The sequence below is a fragment of the Ammospiza nelsoni genome, chromosome 2 (genome assembly GCF_027579445.1).
Source record: "Ammospiza nelsoni isolate bAmmNel1 chromosome 2, bAmmNel1.pri, whole genome shotgun sequence".
NCBI lineage: Eukaryota > Metazoa > Chordata > Aves > Passeriformes > Passerellidae > Ammospiza > Ammospiza nelsoni.
Genome location: NC_080634.1, coordinates 54,083,403 through 54,102,765, shown reverse-complemented (window position 1 = coordinate 54,102,765; position 19,363 = coordinate 54,083,403). Strand labels below are relative to the sequence as shown.

General features: G+C 34.8%; 1 protein-coding gene across 15 annotated transcripts in view; it reads left to right on the top strand.

Moving 5' to 3' along the window:
- Nucleotides 1-18,449, top strand: part of POSTN (periostin) — a 30,840-nt gene extending 12,391 nt beyond the window's left edge. Inside the window, exons 11-24 of one of the 15 annotated variants that reach the window (XM_059493636.1) lie at nt 415-551; nt 1,337-1,467; nt 2,860-2,990; nt 3,158-3,260; nt 3,638-3,705; nt 4,295-4,340; nt 6,417-6,464; nt 9,579-9,674; nt 10,250-10,339; nt 11,895-11,972; nt 12,370-12,450; nt 14,546-14,632; nt 16,673-16,714; nt 17,218-18,449. In XM_059493636.1, the coding sequence (XP_059349619.1) occupies nt 415-551; nt 1,337-1,467; nt 2,860-2,990; nt 3,158-3,260; nt 3,638-3,705; nt 4,295-4,340; nt 6,417-6,464; nt 9,579-9,674; nt 10,250-10,339; nt 11,895-11,972; nt 12,370-12,450; nt 14,546-14,632; nt 16,673-16,714; nt 17,218-17,258 (1,179 nt within the window). In that variant the 3' untranslated portion in view covers nt 17,259-18,449. Of the gene's footprint in view, nt 1-414; nt 552-1,336; nt 1,468-2,859; nt 2,991-3,157; nt 3,261-3,637; nt 3,706-4,294; nt 4,341-6,416; nt 6,465-9,578; nt 9,675-10,249; nt 10,340-11,894; nt 11,973-12,369; nt 12,451-14,545; nt 14,653-14,948; nt 14,969-16,672; nt 16,715-17,217 lie in introns of those variants that run through there. The other 14 variants (XM_059493639.1, XM_059493637.1, XM_059493623.1 and 11 more) reach the window with 14 other exon arrangements.
- The last annotated feature ends 914 nt before the right edge of the window (nt 18,450-19,363 follow it).

The window sequence follows — 19,363 nt, the reverse complement described above, 5'->3', positions numbered from 1 at the left end:
AGGCAAAGCTGGAGGAAACCCCCAACATTTACCATTATGACTATCTAGCAAAAAATCTTTCAACTTTTAAGATAGCAAAAAATGAAAATCTGATCTTAATCTGAGCTTTGTTTGCACAGAGAACTCTTTGGGAAAATGCAATAAAATTTCAAAGTGAGTGTTTAATTAGTTACAAATATTTAAAGTTTGTTTTTAAAACTAATTAAGAACATTCTCAAGGGAAAAACACACACACACAAAAATGAAGTGTTAAAATATTTGCACCACGCTATTTTATTATAGATTTTGCAATTTCTGCTTACTCAAGCAATGCCAAATTTCCTGGCAAGACCACACAATTTGGCTGTAGGAAGTACATATGGTTGTTATTTTTAGCATTGTGTAAAGAGCTACATTTATTTCTCTTTCAATAAGGCTGTATGTATTGAAAATTCATGCATGGTCAGAGGAAGCAAAGAAGGAAGAAATGGTTTTATTCACATCTTCAGGCAGATCATCAGTCCAGCAGAAAAGACTTTGCATGAAATGCTGAGAAATGATAAGCGTTTTAGGTGAGTAGCAATACTGACAGAACTGAGATTTTCCTGCAGAGGGTATATAGAGCACAGCTGGTCTGAGAAAAAGTTTTGGACTGTGAGCATGTGAGTTGTTGGGGCTTTGAGAGCGGGGATGTCAGAGAAGGGTTTGTTAACTACACAAGTAAAATAAAAGGAAAGAAAAATGTGGGGGAAGAGAAATTTCTCCAGCTGTATGCTGAAAAGGCTTCCACACTCAGTGCTAGAATGCTTTTTATGGCACAAAGGGTTGTAAGACACTAGAATGAGAGGAGTAACAGGACAGAAGGAATTGAGTGATACATCCGGAGCTATAAATGCAATGGTCTCTGGAGTTTAAATTAATGAATGATACAATTCCATATGGGTGCAGCAGGATTGCATACCTTTACAGTACTTATTTCTGTCCCTTTCTGCAAGAATCTCAATACTCCTACAGCAAGAACAATCCTTTGCATCCTCCTTTTATCTGTTCAATCTGCAAGGGTTTGTATTCAACAAATCCTCCTCTGATCCCGGCTGCAGGTTTTTTTGGGTTTTTTTTCAAATAATTTTTCCTCTGTCTGCTACTCTTAAGACTGCTTTTTCCTTTCGTTTTTTTTTCTTTTTTTTTTTTTTTTTTCTCATTTTCCTCTTCCACTATCTTTATTTCTGGGAAATAGTGAAAGTGTTTGAAAATTGAAACAGTATTGGAAATAAAAATGGGAGAACTAAGTACCTGGACCCAATTATATTACATTTCAACAAAATGTATTTGTGGTTTGTCTGTTTGCTGTAAACAGCATTTTCCTCAGTCTGGTGAAAGCTGCAGATTTAGATGATGTTCTGTCACAGCCTGGACAGTGGACTCTGTTTGTCCCGACTAATGATGCCTTTAAAGGTTTGACTGATGATGACAAGGACATACTGATAAGTAAGTGACCAAAAAACCCCTGGAATTACGAACAAATTAAAATTTATTGGAAAGGAGACTAATGCACTTCTCACACAAAAGCTGTCTGCTGAAAAAGTTTACCTTTTGCATAGAGCATGTCATAGGAATCCGCTTAATTATTTCCTTCTTGGAGAAATGTCCTTCCTTCTTAGAGAAAATGTCTTTCTGGAAAATAACTCCAACCTGACATTTAAATTTAAATTTCACTCCTCAATATCTTATTCCATAGTGTAGCTTCCTTCCATTATTTTTGTCTTCAAATCAGAACTTGAGGTTGTCCAAGTCCAATACCATATTGGACTAATTCTGTAGTTAAAAAGACAATTTTATTTGCTCTTCTGCATTTCTAGGGGCTTAATGCACCATTTTTTTCTATCATTGTGACTCAGTTACTTAGTGCTTTCCTTGGCCCTCATAATTTTTTTATCTATAAGAAAGATACAAACCAAGGATTATTTTCACCAGTAACTGTAGTGGCATAGTTACAAAAGTAATCTGATAGTTTTTGCAAAAACCTTTGGAGTGGCCATTTTTAGGCCTTTTATGGAACTTAATGTTACCCATGAATGGCCCAGTGACAAAATATCAGTGCTAATTTTACTAGGAAGAGGAAGACAATTAATTGCATATCAGTAGTGAAGTAAATTGCAGTAGTGTCAGTGATCAGAGCAAAACATGGGGAAAAACTAGAAAATTTTCATTGAAAGAGACATCAGGAAAAGAATATAACCAGACAAGATTCCCATTGCAGTTTCACCAAGGCTGGAACTCCTAATAACAACTACTATCAGCATGTAATTCTAGTATTAATGGTCGATATTCCATGTAATGGCAAACAGATGTGTTTTAAAGTTTCTCTGCTTGGTACCCTGTCTCCTGGACATGTTATGGTTTTTCTGCATCCCATCCTATGACTCTCAACCGTCATAGACTCAGACAGCCCTATTAAGATATTGAGAAAATATTGCACTTTTTTTCCTTTTCATCCCACATAGGAATGGTAGACTTTGAAATACGGAAATCTTCCCTAAAATAGGATGGTTTCCCCTTGCCTGACTTCTCCAAGCTGCTTCTGTCCTCAATAAGAACAGACAAACTCAGCACTGCTAATTGCTCCATTGATCCCTTTTATGTTTTTTGTAGAAGACTTCTCATAGGATCTTTGTGATTATGTTCTGAGTACCTTTTTGTCATATAGTTGGGCTTTTTTTCCCTTGTCATAATTTTAACAAATTCAAATTGTATGTGTTCATGGTACTTTCATACATATTATGTTTAGTTCTAGCTCAAGTGTATGTGATTCCTTAGCACTTCCACAAAGAACAACCCTCTACCATTTAATTTTATTCCAACTTTTTTATTTTTACATAGGGGACAAAAATGCTCTCAGGAATATTCTTCTTTACCACTTGACACAAGGAGTTTTCATTGGAAGTGGCTTTGAACCTGGTGTAACAAATATTCTTAAAACCATCCAAGGAGGCAAACTCTACTTGAAAACAGTTAAGTTTAGAAAATCTCCCTCTGCTACAGCCTTGTAAGCGAGATTTGATATTCCATGTCTGTCCACATTATAGAATGGCATGCATTTCTACAAATGTTACAATAGGGTTTGGGGTTGTTTTCTAACGTCTCTGATAACTTGGGTTCTCTTTTGATCCTTTACCAGGTAAATGATACTCTTCTGGTTAATGAACTGAAATCAAGAGAATCTGATCTCATGGCAACAAATGGTGTCATTCATGTCATTGACAAACTCCTCTACCCAGCAGGTGAGTATTATTTCGTGAAATTTGTACCCACTCTTTTAAATCTGTTTACATGCTCAGTAACTGCAATAACTTTAAAAAAGTAATCAATTTAAAGATACAATTCTTATGAGGAATTTGAAACAGAAAATCTACCTCAATGCTCATTTTGTGGAAGAACCTTGGTTAAAACCTTAACAAGACTTTGAAATTTTATGAAAGTAAAGTATATGACAGACAAGACTAGCCAAAGACTACCTTTTCTGCTGATATGGAATCATTTATATCGAGTACAAGCTTGTGTGAGTGTTTGAGAATGACTGCATTTCCTGATCATTGTAAATCAAAGTAAAATGCACACAGTTGCATATTTCCTCTTATGTGCCTGCTTCTTTTGTCAGAACTGCCTGTTGGAAATGATCAACTGCTCACAATACTGAAGAAGTTGATTAAATACATTCAAATTAAGGTATTCTTTTAGTAATTATCCCTCTGTCTTTCTGGCAGGATCTATGAAACTGAGCACATTATAAGTCATAAATGATTCTCTTGTCCTTTCTTTCTTCAGCAGACAACACATCCAGTAGCTTCCAGTTACCCAAATATAATAATGAATGATATCCTGTACTCAACAGTTATGTTTTTCAATGTCAAATTATTGGAAAATATTTGCATTTGGATAACAACAGTGTGAATTGGCCCAAATCTGCTCTTTAGTTCACTTTATCACTCTTGAAAATAAATCACTTATTTGAAAAAAATACCTAGTGACAAAATTCTTATGCCATTAAAGCCAGCAGCATCAATAACCTGTGAAGAAAAGTAGGCATCCTTGTCTCTCTCAGCTACCCTCTTGAGATTGCATTCTCCGTCAACAATGAATGAGAGAACCTAGACAAATTTTCCTAGATTTTTACTAGGAAGAAAAAGTCAATGAAGCAGTGAATTGACCTTACTAGGTCAATGAAGCAATGAATCTTACCCACATTCACTAGGAAACTGTAAGGCAAATGCTACTTTTTTAAAATTTTAAATAAATTGCTTTTCTGTTTTTATAGTTTGTTCGTGACAGTACCTTCAAAGAGATTCCACTGACATTTTACAGTAAGTTCGTTTTAAATACTTCCAGATGAGTTGAATATTGCTTTTTAAATGGTGCCAATTCCAATTTGGAATTGTGCATCTCTTTTTCAATAAAGAAGAAAGCAATTTCTGGGAAAGTATGATGCGCCAATGAAGAAAAGGAAAGGAAAGACTCAAAGTAGAATGTTTCTGGCTGCTGTGCTACTGTATTATTCCGTTTCCAGATGTGTGACTGGAAAGTAACCCTGAAGTAAGCTGTTTAAACTCTTGGGGTAGACAAGATACATATGGAAAAGATTGTTTTTCAACTTTTAGCCAAGGTTCAGTGCTTGGTGCATAACAGAGTTGTATCTCTCTCTAAGATGTAGCATTGTACTGTACTCTCCAGGATGCAGCATTGTTTGTGTGCTGAGATACTTTTTTTTCCATAAATATTTCCAGAGGGACAGAGTGTACCTCTTGACCCTGTTTCCCATATGTGCAAATATGAGGCTTGAATGGGAGACAGTTGTTCAGAATATTATCTCTTTAGGGAGTATATGTAAAAAAAATACCCCTTTTAGCTCCCTCACAACCTTTCTCAGGATGTGCATTTAATTTCTTATTATAGAGTATGTTGAAACAAGCTGTTGGAAGACAAAGTTCCTACTCTAACCTTGTGAGGCAAGATGAATTTAGACAAATTATTAAATTCCGACTGAGTCCTACCCATATTTCCCAGTATAAAGTGAAACCATCCCATCAGACTTTTGAAACTTGGGAATGGACATTCTGAAGTTAAAACACCTTGGAACAAAAAATAGAGTAATTCACCTTGATGACAAGTTGAATATGAGTCAACAGTGCCCCAGCAGCCAAAGCAGCCAAGCCTGTCCTGGGTGCATCAGGCCCAGCATTGCCAGCCGGGCAAGGGAGGGGAATTGTCCCACTCTGCTCTGCACTGGGGCTGCCCCACCTCGAGTGCTGGGACAGTTCTGGGAGCCAGTTGTGGGCCTGGTGTCCAGAGGAGGGTGATGAAGATGGTGAAAGGTCTTGAGGTCAAGACTTTGAGGAGTTGATGAGGTCATTTGACTTGTTCATTTTGGATAAGAGAAGGTAGAGGGGTGACCTCGTTGCTGAACAGTGACCTAATCTCAACCCATGCCTTCCCCAAGAAGGGCAGTGGAGAGAGTGGGCTGGTCGGCTTTATGGTGACCAATGACAGGATACGAGGAAATGGAATGGAGCTGCCTTGGGAAATTTCAGATGGGATGTTAGGAAAAGGTTCTTTACCCAGAGGATGATCAGTCAAGGGAACACGACCCTCGGGAAAGTGGTCACAGCACCAAGCCTGACAGAGTTCAAAGAGCTTCTGGACAGCATCCTTGGTCATATGGCTTGGTCTTCCTTCTCCTTGGAGAAGAAGGACTTTATGATCCCTATGCATCTCTTCCAACTTGAGATATTCTATGATTCTACCTCCCAAGGCCAGTGAGAGTAGCACAGGAAGCAGTGCCTGAAAAAATTAAGCTAGAGAGGTCAGTGTGGACACCTAGAAAGCTGTAGCTGTAGATTCAGTTGAGTGAAAGACTGGGAAGGCTGGAACCCCTATAGTGTGGGCTTCTCCAGTGGATGGGTATGAATCAAATCACTATCAGTGAATACTTGAGTCTGTCCTGGGTGAACAACTTGATCTTCCAAGGGCAAGTGTTCTGTGATGCTCTACCTGTAGTTCTGAATGTTTCCTGATCAGCTCCCAAATGAAAAGGGCAATATTTAGGCATAAGGCATGTCAGGGAATTGTGCAAAAGTTTGTGTGGGTAATTGTATAAGCCCTCTCTGTTCTGTACCATACATCATCACGTGTAGCATGACCCATGGGTTTCATAAAAGGCAAATACCATATCACTAGATTCTGTCTGCAGGTGACCTGAGTTGATCACCATTTCATAACCAGGACCAAGATTCATACTCTAGATCCTTTTCTGTTGCTCTTCCACCCATTAATATCTATGATTTTATCCACATCCTCATGAGCAGACCAAATCTAACTGATGGTTGCCTCAAAGAAATTGTAAGAATGGAATGCACTGTATATTCCATTTTCTGTATTTTCAGAAATTAACATAATTGAAAGCAACGTCCAACCTATCATCACAAAGGAAGGTAAATGAGGCCTGTGGTATATATATTTCTGCATATGTTGATATACATATTCAGAATATACCTTGAATATATTTATTTAATGGAATGCATTTTATACCCAGCAACTCCAGGATGCTAAGTACTTTGCTGGAAAAGCAAAGATACAAATATTGCAATTAGAACTGACTGAAATATTTTGTATTAAAAGATTACCCATGGTTTTTCTCCCCAAATGAGTTTTCTCCTTTTTCTATGGGTATTTAAAAATATCTTTAATAATATTTTTTTAAACCATTTATTTTATCGTCTTTTTTTTTCAATTAAGACATTCCCTTTTTTCTAATTAAAACAGATATTTTAAAGTAGATACGTTTCTTACACTTTGAAGAAAAAAATTGGTTAATTTTGCTATAATTTTCAATCAGTTCTAACTACCAATATCTGTTGGATGCCTGAAAATATCTACCCAATTTTTAGCTTTTTTTTATTTCTCCATATAGAAGCATGACTTAAAGATTAGTGATGGGACTGAAGAGAAAAAAATATGGGGATGGGACTGCTAAAACCACTTGTGATTTATAACTTAAGTAAAGCTGATGAGATCCAGTTTCCCATTGAAATAAAAATGCTGAAAGGGAATTTGTTTTCTCTCAACTGAGAAAGGCAGTTAAAAAATGTCATGCAAAGAATTTTATCCAGACTGCTTAATCAGTGTTTCTGGGAGGATTTCCTTCCAGAAGAAGTGACAAATGCTTATTTTCTCAAGAGCATGTCTGTGCTTCATAACATTTAGGATTAGAGGCCATTTAACATATATACTGATCTTTGTTGCCTAGTCTCCATCATTAAATCAGATCCACAGTGCAATATAAATGGATAGATTACTTCATATGGTAATTCATCCAAGCTATTTAGAAATCTTGCTATGGTGAGGCTGAATCACTTTCTGAAAGTACCTCTGCTGCTCTGTTAAACCCAGAGTATATAGTTTAGGTGATTTACAGGATGTTTAGAAGTTGAAAATTACCTGAAATAAAATAGTCTTTTAAAGAAAAAAAAAAAGAAAAATTTAAATATTTTTGAAATATTTAATGAAATATTAAAAATCAGAGCACTTGTATAGTCAAATTTAGAACTAAATTTTAGTGACCAGATAGAGAAAAAATAAAAGTTAGTGAGTATTGAAGGGTTACTCCTTTCCATTTCCAGTACAGTATTTCTGCTTTGGGACACACTCTAGGAAAAGATCTCTGGCCAGTGCAGCCTTTCTGCTGACAATTGCTTCAGATCTAGACCAAATAAAACAAATTCTGTCACTTCTGATCTTTCTCAGTAACAACAGTGAGTGGCAGATGCCATCAGAACCACGTAAATCCACAACAGTCTGTAGATAAAAGCTGGCAAAGTTAAGTGCTAATTTTGTCCAGCAGTTCTATTAGATCATGATGCAGGGGCAATTTCCACTAAAAAATAATTACATCTCTCCCCACCAAGTTTAGAGGGGGATGTGTGCCTTTTCCCTCTCAGTGTTTTCTGCTTTTGTTGTTCTTCCATGTTTTGTACTTGGGCAGGTATGGGATCAAAAAGATTAAACAGATGTAGAGTTAAATCTGACTGATACTCAAATTTTAACAGATAAAATATTCAAAGGATCCAGGATTGATCCTAGACTAGGCAATATAGCTGGCTATGCCTTCACTTTCTGGTTTGCACACATCTGCTGTATCAATCACATTAAAAGGTACAGTTATTGAGAAAAGTAAAAATAAAGCATTTATAAATATTCATAAATACAACTTTTACATTATTTCATTTATATTCATCACTTTTATCCATGTCAACTGCTCTTTAATAAATTCTCAACATGCAAAAAATTCCTCCAGGTTTAAAAAAAGCAGGGAATGAGTCTTGTAAGGCAGTTACTTTAAAATATTTATAAATATTTTGCATTCAGACCTACTAAAAATAAAAGAAGTGAGGGCTCATTCAGCTGTTTATAACTCAGAATAAATTAATAGAGGTCTATAATAACAGGGAATCTTTATGATTCTATCATATAATTTCATCTGAATTATTTATTTCTAAATTTTAATTGATGCAATCATTTGCTATTGAAAAACAACCCAAAACATTTTTGGTTTTTATTATTGAAGGTTGCCTATATTGACTGTTTGCAACAATTAACAGGAGGCACACATCTTTAAAAGGTGTTGTTAAATCCTGATCAGTAATTATGGAAAAAATAATCAATGAAAAATCAACTTCTACAAAAATCCATATAAAAATATTTAAGGGATTTTTAAGGAAAGTAAAAAAGATGGATTATGCTAAGTTTCTGTCTCTGAATAAGGGGTAAAGAAAGTTTGTTTTAAAGCAACTTCTTAAGTAAAAGAAGTCCCACAACACTCATTAGAGAGTGCTAATTGATGCTATGTTCCTAATTTATCTAGTATCTTCTGCTTTAGCATGTCAGGCAGAGATACATTTGGATCAGTGTAATCAAAATTACCTCACCCATGATGATGATAGCCAGTAATACTGATAAATATCCTCACAGCCACTCCAGCTGATCTCAAAAGTTTGCTTTTTGCTTGTTTGGTTTTTTTAAGCTGCGTAACCACTGGCCAAGTCTTAAATACAAAGGGAAAAAAAGCCATGTAAAAAAACCTCAAAGCAAAAAATAAAAGAAACTCCAAAGCAACAAATAATAAAAATAACTAAAAAACTAAAAGCTTTGTAGATTGCATGCTGACCACTAGTGGAGCAATAGCTGTAAGATATCTGCAAAGATGTAGAGTAACCTTCTTACCAATATATATAGAAAAAGACTTCTTTTCCACTGCTGATGATCTGGTTTATTGCCTGGAACTTGTCAACAAATGTTAAAAATATCATATACACAAAATAAATAAAGAGTAAGTGTACGACAGGATCTTTGTTTAAGATCTTCTGTAAGAAAATACAAGACTGTAAATGTTGTCACAAATAATCTCTCAGATTTAAACTGCCCTCTATAACAATAATATGTTTTATCTAGGGTAAAGGGAGAAAATGCAAGCTTCATCTCACCCCCATGGAATACTACAAGTATTTTATGACTATTTGTAACTTGTTGTTTTTTTTCCTATGTCACAGACCCATCTATCACACAGCTCACTAAATTAATTGAAGGGGAACCTGAGTTCAAAATAGTCAGGGAAGGGGAGACAATAACTAAAGTGATTCATGGAGGTTGGTATGCTTTCAGCAACTCAATTTGCATTAGCATTCTCTATTCCCCTTCAGTTTATAATTTATCTAGGTAATTCATGTTAGACAGCTGTCCTGTTTTAACAAGGACTTTGTGAAGTGCTGCAATTTTATTGCATCATATACTTTAAAATTCTCATGCATTTCAAAATATTGAGGTTTTTTTTCCCCTACTTGTGTTCCATAGATTCAGTCAAGACAGTTTAGAAGTACTCTGCATGCTGACAAATATCTCAGTCAAGAATTGCTTGCTCATTGCTGTCCTGAAATCAAATATGTAGTATGTGATTCTGTAATTAAAAGGCGATTTTGTCAGAAATCTTGCCTTCTCTTTGCTAAGGGCATTGAGATGTTCACATGTAGGATGGTTTTAAAGGAAAAATCACTCAATCATCCTAAACTTTGAGTAGATTCAGTTCCTTATCTCTGAACATTTTTATTTTTCATAAAATATTCTATGGTATTTCCTGCCATGCTTCAGTCAGTTTCCACATCTCAAAAAGAACACTTGAAAGTTCATCACTTGATTAATGCCTTGAATTTAAAAATCCTTGTAGAACCAATTATTAAAACATACACCAAAATCATTGATGGACGACCTGTGGAAGTGACAGAGAAAAAAGTAACAGAAGAAAGAATTATTCAAGGTAAATTAAGCTGAGATATTAATTCTTAGTAAAGTCCACCTTTGCATACAAAAGTAACATATCTTAAGTTCTATCCTAGTGCCTAAACTGCATTTCCTTGACAGATGAGATTTCCCTAATACTTCCCACTGTCTCTTTAAAGCTGGCCACGTGTCCTACACACACATATACATAAATGGCAACAATATTTTAACAGCATGCAAAACTATGGAGATTTGCCTTCTATTTTTGTTTTTATTTTCATATTTTGGTAGGAGTCTATTTCTGCTAGCTTCTTGCTACCATTTCAGAATAAGACTGCTTTTATTGCATTTTTGTACTCTGCTTTGCTTTGGAAGGAAATCTTTTTCTTTTTTCTGGACTTCTGGACTATATACCTCCAGGAAGGTTTCACTTTACCAAACATAGATGTTTAATGTGTAGATGCCTACTTTTGCATGTCATCCCAGGCTCTCTTGACAGCCATTTCAGAAAAAAATCTCTATTTCTCTGTAAAGTGGGGACTTGACATGGCATCCACAAGTTAGACACTTGGATAAAGCTGATTTTAGATAAAATCAATATGCACCTGCATCCCTGGATTTTCTCACACAAAAGGTCCCAAATTCCTTGGCCAATTTCAATTGTATTTGACCTATTACAGAGCTATTTCTTTAAGCATCCCTGAAATTGATAAGTGAAGCAAGGCATATTTAAGCATAGGAGGTGATATATGGAGTTCTCTGTAGACAATTTTTGATCACCTTGTGTAAATATCAGTTTGAATGCTGCCATTAAAATTCTGTCTGCTAGAGAGCTTGTAAGAAAAGACACTGTTATAACAACATTTTGACTTAGCTGCAAGTCCTAATAATCAGTTTATTTAGAAAATATTGAGATTCAACCAAAGTAATTTGAGAAAGGCAGAAATAAAAAATCATGCTAAAGTTATTATCATACAACTTTTTACTACAATGAAAAGAACTGAATGACAGGCATTAGTGATTTATGAATAAACCTGGGACTATTTTCTGGCAAAAATTTGTAGGGGAGACAAATAAAATATAATTTTCTCAATTCTCAGATTCAAGTTTCACTAATATCCCACGTGAAATGGTAAATAGAATGTAAAATGCCAGAATTTTGGACCTGTATCTCATTTTCAATCTGTAGAAACTGATAAGGAATCTCAAATATTAAGTCTTAAAATTATTCATAGTAATAATAAAAGCAAAAATGTCTATTTGCAACAGTCAATTCAGACTAATAATGGACTGCAGAAATATCTATGATCTAACACAACAGAGTTTAAAATCATATCTAACTCTAAGAATGTAAGCAAGTAATTTTTCTAATTATGACCAATTTGCCTAATTACTTTCAGGACTAGTCCTAACTACTGTTTTTAATGCTCATTCAGTTTAATTTCAGAAATGGTAAAAAATAAAGTTACCACATAAGCAGACTACAGCATGTTAACTATGGAATCACCACAGGAATGAAATAGGAAAATATAATTTAAAGGACAACCCTGTTATATCTGATAAAAGCCACTATCTTATAAAATTTCTTCCAGGACCTGAAATAAAATATACCAGAATTACTGCAGGAGGTTCAGACAATGAAGAGAAGTTAAAGAAAATCCTTGAAGAAGGTTAGTATGCTTGTTTTATTTCATTTCTTTAACATACATATATCTATATGTAACTTAAGTAATTACTGAGGGGATATTCCTTGTTTAAAGAATTTATGTTCATTCTGCAAAATCTTACCCAGAGAATAACCCTCAGAACCCTTCAAATGTAAAATTCTGGTTTGAGTCCTTGATCTTCATATTTCAGTCAGCTCTAGAGCTGAAGCTGCCTGGGTCTAATATATAGCATGCTATATTTGTCATATAACATGGTGTTTCCGGTGTTTATGTGAAATTTGATAACATAACATGAATTTTTAAATTCAGAACAATGTTATGACATGATTATATTGCTCTTTTGGGATTGCCAAATGTTTTCTGTAAATCAACTTTTTTGCCATAACCTGTATCCTATCAGAGGTTACCAAAGTGACCAAATTTATTGAAGGTGATGGTCATTTACTGGAAGATGAAGAAATCAAAAGACTTCTCCAGGGAGGTAATTCAGAGAATTATAACTAACAATTTTGCAACAGGTTATGATAACTGAACCCCTCTCAGATATGTTGAAATTAACATTTTAAAGACTGATGTAATAGAAGTGGAATATTAATGGAAAAAAATAGTACACTATATTCTAGTGCCAGATATCTGTGAATTGGCAGTAAGAACCAAAGCTTGAGTAATCAATTTTTTCATGCCATTGATCACAGGAAAAAATAATATATTTTGGTTTTTTCAGTCTTTAAAAGGTTACTGAATTAAAACCCAGGGGAGCAATGAAGATTTATTCAATGTTATTTAGCAAATTTAAATCTGTGAAAAACACTATGAAATAGAACATATTGTAACTGGCCAAATTCACCTTACTTATCAGTTCTTCAGAAATGAATGTTCATTGCCCTCAAGTTAATAATTAAAGGCATGTTTAACATCTTCTTTAAATGCTTACAGGTGATGGATATCCAGACATTAACTTTAATTCTCTTCAAATACAGCATTCCAAGGAATGGTTATCTTTCCTTCTTGCTCTCTTCATTCTAACAGTTTTGGCAGTACATAACCAGTAGCTGTAGAAAATAGTGAAAGAACTTCTGCTTATGAAATTAATCTTTATCTATGAATTTGGAATGTTCTCTGCTTAACGTAGATTAGAGAAACTATCTATAATAGCAATGGGTAATAAAAAAAGAATTTAAGTGATACGGTTTTTGTAAATGTTAGTTTAATCCTGAGTCAGAAGCTCAAAAATATGGACAGATGCTTCTCTTGACATAAATTAAATTAATCCATTTAATTTTATGTTCACTTTTCAGTAAGTTACAAAGTTGTATTCCAGTAAAGTAACTTGCAGCCCCATTTAGTTCACTGAACTAAATCGCATTGTCTTTCAAAAGCACAATTGTGTGGATGTGACTTAAACTTCAGTCAAGTAAAAAATTTCCTGTTGGCTGAACAGCTGAACAGCTGACCACCAAACTTAAATATGCTAGTTGATAACACAGCTAGTCTTAGAGAAAAGCCAAGATATGACTATGACCCCCATTGACTGTAATTCTGTCTGTTTCAAACATCTGAATCTTTGTTTTACAGACCTAAGCCAGAATTCACCTATAATATTGGACAGAAACAGAAACTTCCAGAGGGCTTTTCATTTTGTCCTAACTATCCCAGCTATGTGAAAAGCTTTGCTCTCTGGAGATGTCTATTTCTGGATTGACTATTTAAAAGAAAAGCTGAAAATTAAAAAATTTCAGTTAGAAATTCCTGTATATACTGCACTATTGCTTTAAACCAGTCAACAGGAATCAGGATCAAATTTTATCTGTAAAATTCTGGTCAGACACCAGAATTGAACAATTGTAACTGTTCTTGTAATCACCTTCAGATACAGAGGTATGCAATTAGATAGATGTAATCTGTAGAGGTGCATCTTAGAGCAAATCGGTGTATGGAAAAGAGATAGTTTCTTTCTAGGAAATTTGAAGACAATATAATCTCTTGAATTCTTGCTATTTTCCTTGCTATTATATGTTAGTTTGCATAAGCATCCTGCTTTACAGAATGGACAAAGTAGGTAGATTTGTCTTTTTCTTTAATTTGATTTTCCTCTATCTTTTCCATGATTTATCCAGTCAGTTACCCTTGGCTGCCATGATAATACCTTACTGTACATTTAGTCAATAAAAGCAGACACATATGCTGCTTTAGGGTTGTTGGTGATAATGCTTTATGGCCCTCTTGTCTACATAAAATTATTCTTTACTGAAAATTTCCTAATCATTTGAATTTGAGTACTGACACAAAAATATGTATTATCGCTGTCTAAATAAAGGAATGATTTCATATGGGCTTTGATTCTGCTCATGAAACATCCAGAACTGCTTAAAATTAGTAGTCATTGCTGAAGCAGAACTTCAAACCAAGATTGCAATGAATGACTCATCACTAGAAGTAACATGCTTTATGGCATGAATAGCATGGTAGCCTGCAACACCTATGCCCAAAAATGACACTGTTTCCACTGAGGGCTCCTTGCACATGGAAAAATGCTATGCCAGATTTAACTCATTTGTTTTTGATGCTTACCATAGCTGGAACTGAGTACACCAAGGTTACTAAAGTAATTGAGGGAGAGCCACAGATTATCGAGAGAGAAATCAAGAAAGTTCATCTGGAAGGTTAGTTTGTCAAAAATTCAGTATCACTAAGACCTGCTTTGTCCAAAGTGATCATTCCAGGTGAGGTTTTACAGTATCTATTCATAAAAATGATTAGGTCTGAAGCCAGAATTTTAGCAAGAAGTGTTTTATAGTTGTTTTGGAAAAGAATTCATTAACTGATGTTGCAAAGAAAAATGTTGAGGCTTATCTTGTGGCTAAAAGTAACTAAAAGATTTGACAAGCATGGTAGACAAGAGGAAATGCCTAACCACTAAGCTTAGGTAAAACATTTGAAGGAACATGAGCCATAAAAAATTTGCTTTTCTTTAAGCAGCACATACAGAAGAAGACCACGTGAGTTGCTTTTAACTTGAGTTATTTCTTGTCAGTGCAAATGTGATCTGTTGCTGCCAGGGTTTCTCAGTGTTGCGAAGGAGTGAGTGGGGTGCAGAGAATATTACCTCTGGGGTTGAGTAAATATCTCACAGGGTCTTGGAATTTCTCTACCTTTGTCCTGTTGTTAAATGAGGGAAGCTCTTGATTTCAAAAACCGTAGTGGAATAAAAGTCGAAAAGGAGCCAAATAGAATTCACTCTGACTTTGTACCAGCAATTTGTTCTTTGACTTTAACAACCACTGTTTAATTATTTTCATTCAAAGTTAAGAAGTAATTTGCTTAGCGTTTCTTTTGTATTTATGTCTTTTTCTAATTCTAACAATGCAGAATATGTTCTTCTGTCAGCCTTTGAAATAAATACGTAGGAGAAAAATATGTCTTTTGGGCAATGAAATTAAATAATTGTGTTTCTGCCTTTTTAATGTTGAAGTCTGTGCCAAGTAATGAAGGTTTATACAAAGTGCTTGTACAGCTTCAGTGCTGAGTAGTACAAGGCATGCTGGGGAGTCTCCTATTGCCTGAAAATGACAGATGGGTGTGATCTTCAAATACAAGGTTTATCTGAAAGCATAATTGTACAGGCAGCCCCTAAGTATGGAAAGCATCCTTTTGATGAACCATATTCTGTCCTTGTCAGGGCAGTGCAGAACTTGGAATTTTCTGCCATGGTGATGCAGATACCCAGTGTTTAGTCTCAGCTGAAACGAGGCCAAGCCTTCATTTCAGGGCTATGCATTTATATACCCTGTACATCAGGATGGAAAGAGAATTGGCTGCAGCTTGTTAAGTGAATATACAAGTACTTCATGGTTGTAAAGAAGGAAAAATTACTGAAGTAACATTTCTGTGATGGTAACAGAAGAACTATTTCTTGCCTGTGACATGTTCTTCCTCCCAATGAGGAGACATCTGGTTAAAAAAAGTCTCAAGATTTGATAAGAAAAAGGAAAGCAAGTCCATAGTTTCACTGAAAAAGTGAAATAAAAAGGATATATCTAATGGGGGTGGTACCTATCCAATAGTTCTTGCTCTGCTCCACCTTTTAAAGCAGAAGCCTGAGAAAAGTAACCAAACCCTAAATGTGGAATCGTAGTGTGGACTCACAATGCAGTTATAAATCAAGGCCTAAACCCAGCTGGATATGTGGCCAATATCCACATTATCCTGTAATGGTTCCAAGCATTTAGCTTTTGAATAATTCCTGTAATGTCAATGCAACAGACCTGGGCATCCGCTCCCAAAAGCTGAGACTGAGTCCTGTGCTTAACCTGAGCTTGCACTTCACTGACGCAGTGTCACATGGTGTTTCATGAGTGAAGGGCATAGGCAAAGTGCCCTGGCACCTGCCTACACCTTGTAACCATCCGTAGAAGATCAGTGTGGAAAATTGATTAATTCATATGTTTAAAACGCAAAAATACTTTTAAAATGTTACTAAGATTTAATGCAGGACTGCACATGAGGGAAATGTGGGAATTGTATTGTAAGCATTCATATTTCAGGTGATCAAGCCAACATGCTTCTGGAACAAAATTCTTAATTTACTGAAAACTTTAAAGAAAAAACTTCAAAAATCAGCAATGAGTTTCCAATATTTCTAATGAGTTCTAATTCAAAGTCTCCAGCAAATAAATTCTGACTGCAATATTTCTGTTTTTTAGAAGCACCTGTACGGAAAGCGCAACCAACCAGGAGGGCACAAGGTAAAAAAAAACCATACATTTAAACATTATAACACATATCAAATATTATTTCTGTTGTCTTAAGAGTTGGGATGGGCGAAAAAAAGACTCTTAAAAACACAGATTTCAAAAGAAAAAGCTGTATGTTTAAAAATACCCCAACAAAATCTGGAGTTGCTAATTATTTTTCTGATATCTGAAAACAATCTAGATTGTTTGTTTTACTGAAAGAGTGTTTTAGATGAGATTAAAGCCATCAAAGTGAAGTCTTAGCAATGAGAAACTGACACTCTGAGATTCTCCACTGCAAGATTTATTACTCTCAGAATCTATCTTATTTTGATTAATGAAGAAGCTGAAAGATCAGTTTAATTTCAGAGCTGGCAGCACAAGGAGACATATTCAGCTCCAGGCTTCATCTTTCCTTTTCACATGTCTGTTTCAAAAGTAAATACAGTATAAAGTCTTACTATATTACATATAATTACAGGTAATAACTGAAGGGTTTTTTCCCTACTTTGCAGGAGGAGGAGCAAGAAGGAGGACAAGACTAGATCATTCCTAAAAGCTTGCCAAGACAGAATTCACAGAATTACAACTTAACAACATGGTCTTTGAGAGGAACTCTTTGGATTTTTTTTTATGAGAACATTAGAAAATGACGTTTTTTTGTGACATAACGTAAACTGAACCATGAATCCACAAAAAGATGTGAAGCTGCAGATGCTCACTGCCAGCACAGTGCTCACTAGGAGAAATCCATTGGAGGTGCTTTTACTGCTCTTGATAGTAAGCACTATCGAGGGTGGGATCCTGCAAACCCAAAAACTTCTGTTAGAACCAGGATTCTTTCTTCCACTGGTTAATAAGTGTTTGCAGGATTTGATTAAAAATGAGCAGGGAACAATACAGAGTGTATTTTTTTATTATTATTATTTCCACTAAATAAGGAGTATAAGTGAAATTAGATGATTTCTAGAAAAAAGAAAAATAATCACCTCAGGTGACTTTTATAGTAATCTAAGGAAATATGAGATGTTAACATAGCACTTTTGGTTCAGTAGTATTGTATGCTTTTATAAGTCAAAATTCATCATGTGTTTAAATTTGTAATACCAGTAATGTTACCTTTTCTAAGCAAACAAATATGCCTTATATTAAATGTATCATGGGTTTTTTTGTCCTACACTGCATATCCAAATACCTGCTAGTAACTTGGCTAATGGAAGCTCTTCAAAAAAGGAAAAAAGCAAACATTATGAGCTTCTTGCAATGTATTAGTGATCATGTTGACTTCTTTATTTATAAGAAATCACATTCCCATTAAAGGAATTCTATAACAATAAATATATTGAGATTCTTGAGTGTTTTCCCATTTTTCCCTAAATGTGTTTTTTGATTATTAAAGTGGATTATAAAAGTGATAAATAAAATGCATGCAAGCAGTTAACTCAGCATGGAAAAAAGTCTTCAAAAAATGAGGCCAGGTCTGAAAGCTTTTGTATCAAAACATGCTTTGCTAATGTCTGGTACTAATGTGGAGTTTTCTGTAAATTATGTCAATTTTATCACTCTAATTTTGTACTCATAGAAATTGTCTGCCTTTATCAAGAAAAGGTGAAAGACAATTATTCATGGAGTAGAAAAAACTTGTTCTAAGTTCCTTAATTTTGCTGACCAAAATATCAGAGTCATTGTCTAACATGTTTTTCTACTTCTGTTTTGAAACAAATACTCAATAAAGAATTTGGCTGAACTGTGTTTGCTTTCATTTGTAAATATTTTTAATAGCAAAGCAAATTCTAAATATTTTAAAGATTTTAAATTTAACTTGAAATTGCAAAATATGCTTTCACAGAAGCAAACTAATTCTTCCCCTTCTTACTTAGCACATGCTAATGGACTTAAACTGCACCATTCTCCTTAAACAATGGAACACTTTCCCTAATTCCACAGTGACATTCCCTAAACACTGCTCCTTGAACAGCACAACCATCTGAGAATGAGATTGATAAGTTGTGCAGCCTTCCTGGGCTGACATGTCACTAAGGTAACCTCAGTATCTACTATGATAGTGCTTTAATGGAAGGACAGCTTTTAACATGGCAAGGGCCAGATAGCTTTTAGGTCAACATCAGAGCTCTTAGGACTATGTAAAAGGTGAAGCTGTCACCTCTCCCTGGGACATTTGATTGTCATTAAATCACTGGGTTTAAACTTCTTCCTTCAATGCTGGGCTATCATGAGCTATCAGTCGAGTAAGATGTTAATTGACAGGGATTATTTTAGGGGAAGAATGTGTCTGTGTTCTCTGCTCAAAAAGATTAGGAGATAAGGAAGAAAATGGAATGGAAATGACAGATAAAGAAAGGACAGAAAAAAGGAAGAAAGTAAAAGGTAGCAAAAAATTGATTAAGACCTATCCTGTGGTAGGTCTTTACCTTTTCAGGATTTTACCTTTTGAATTAGGAATAAAAAGGATTTTGCCTTTTGAATTAGGAATAAATTTGTGAATTTGTGGCATACCATAACTTTAGTTTTCTGCTTTGATAACATTTTAAACATCTAGTATTCACTAAAATACATTTCATACTTCAGTCTTCAATATAATATATTAATAATAAGTAATATGTAATATAATAGTAATATATAATACAATGCAAGTCAATA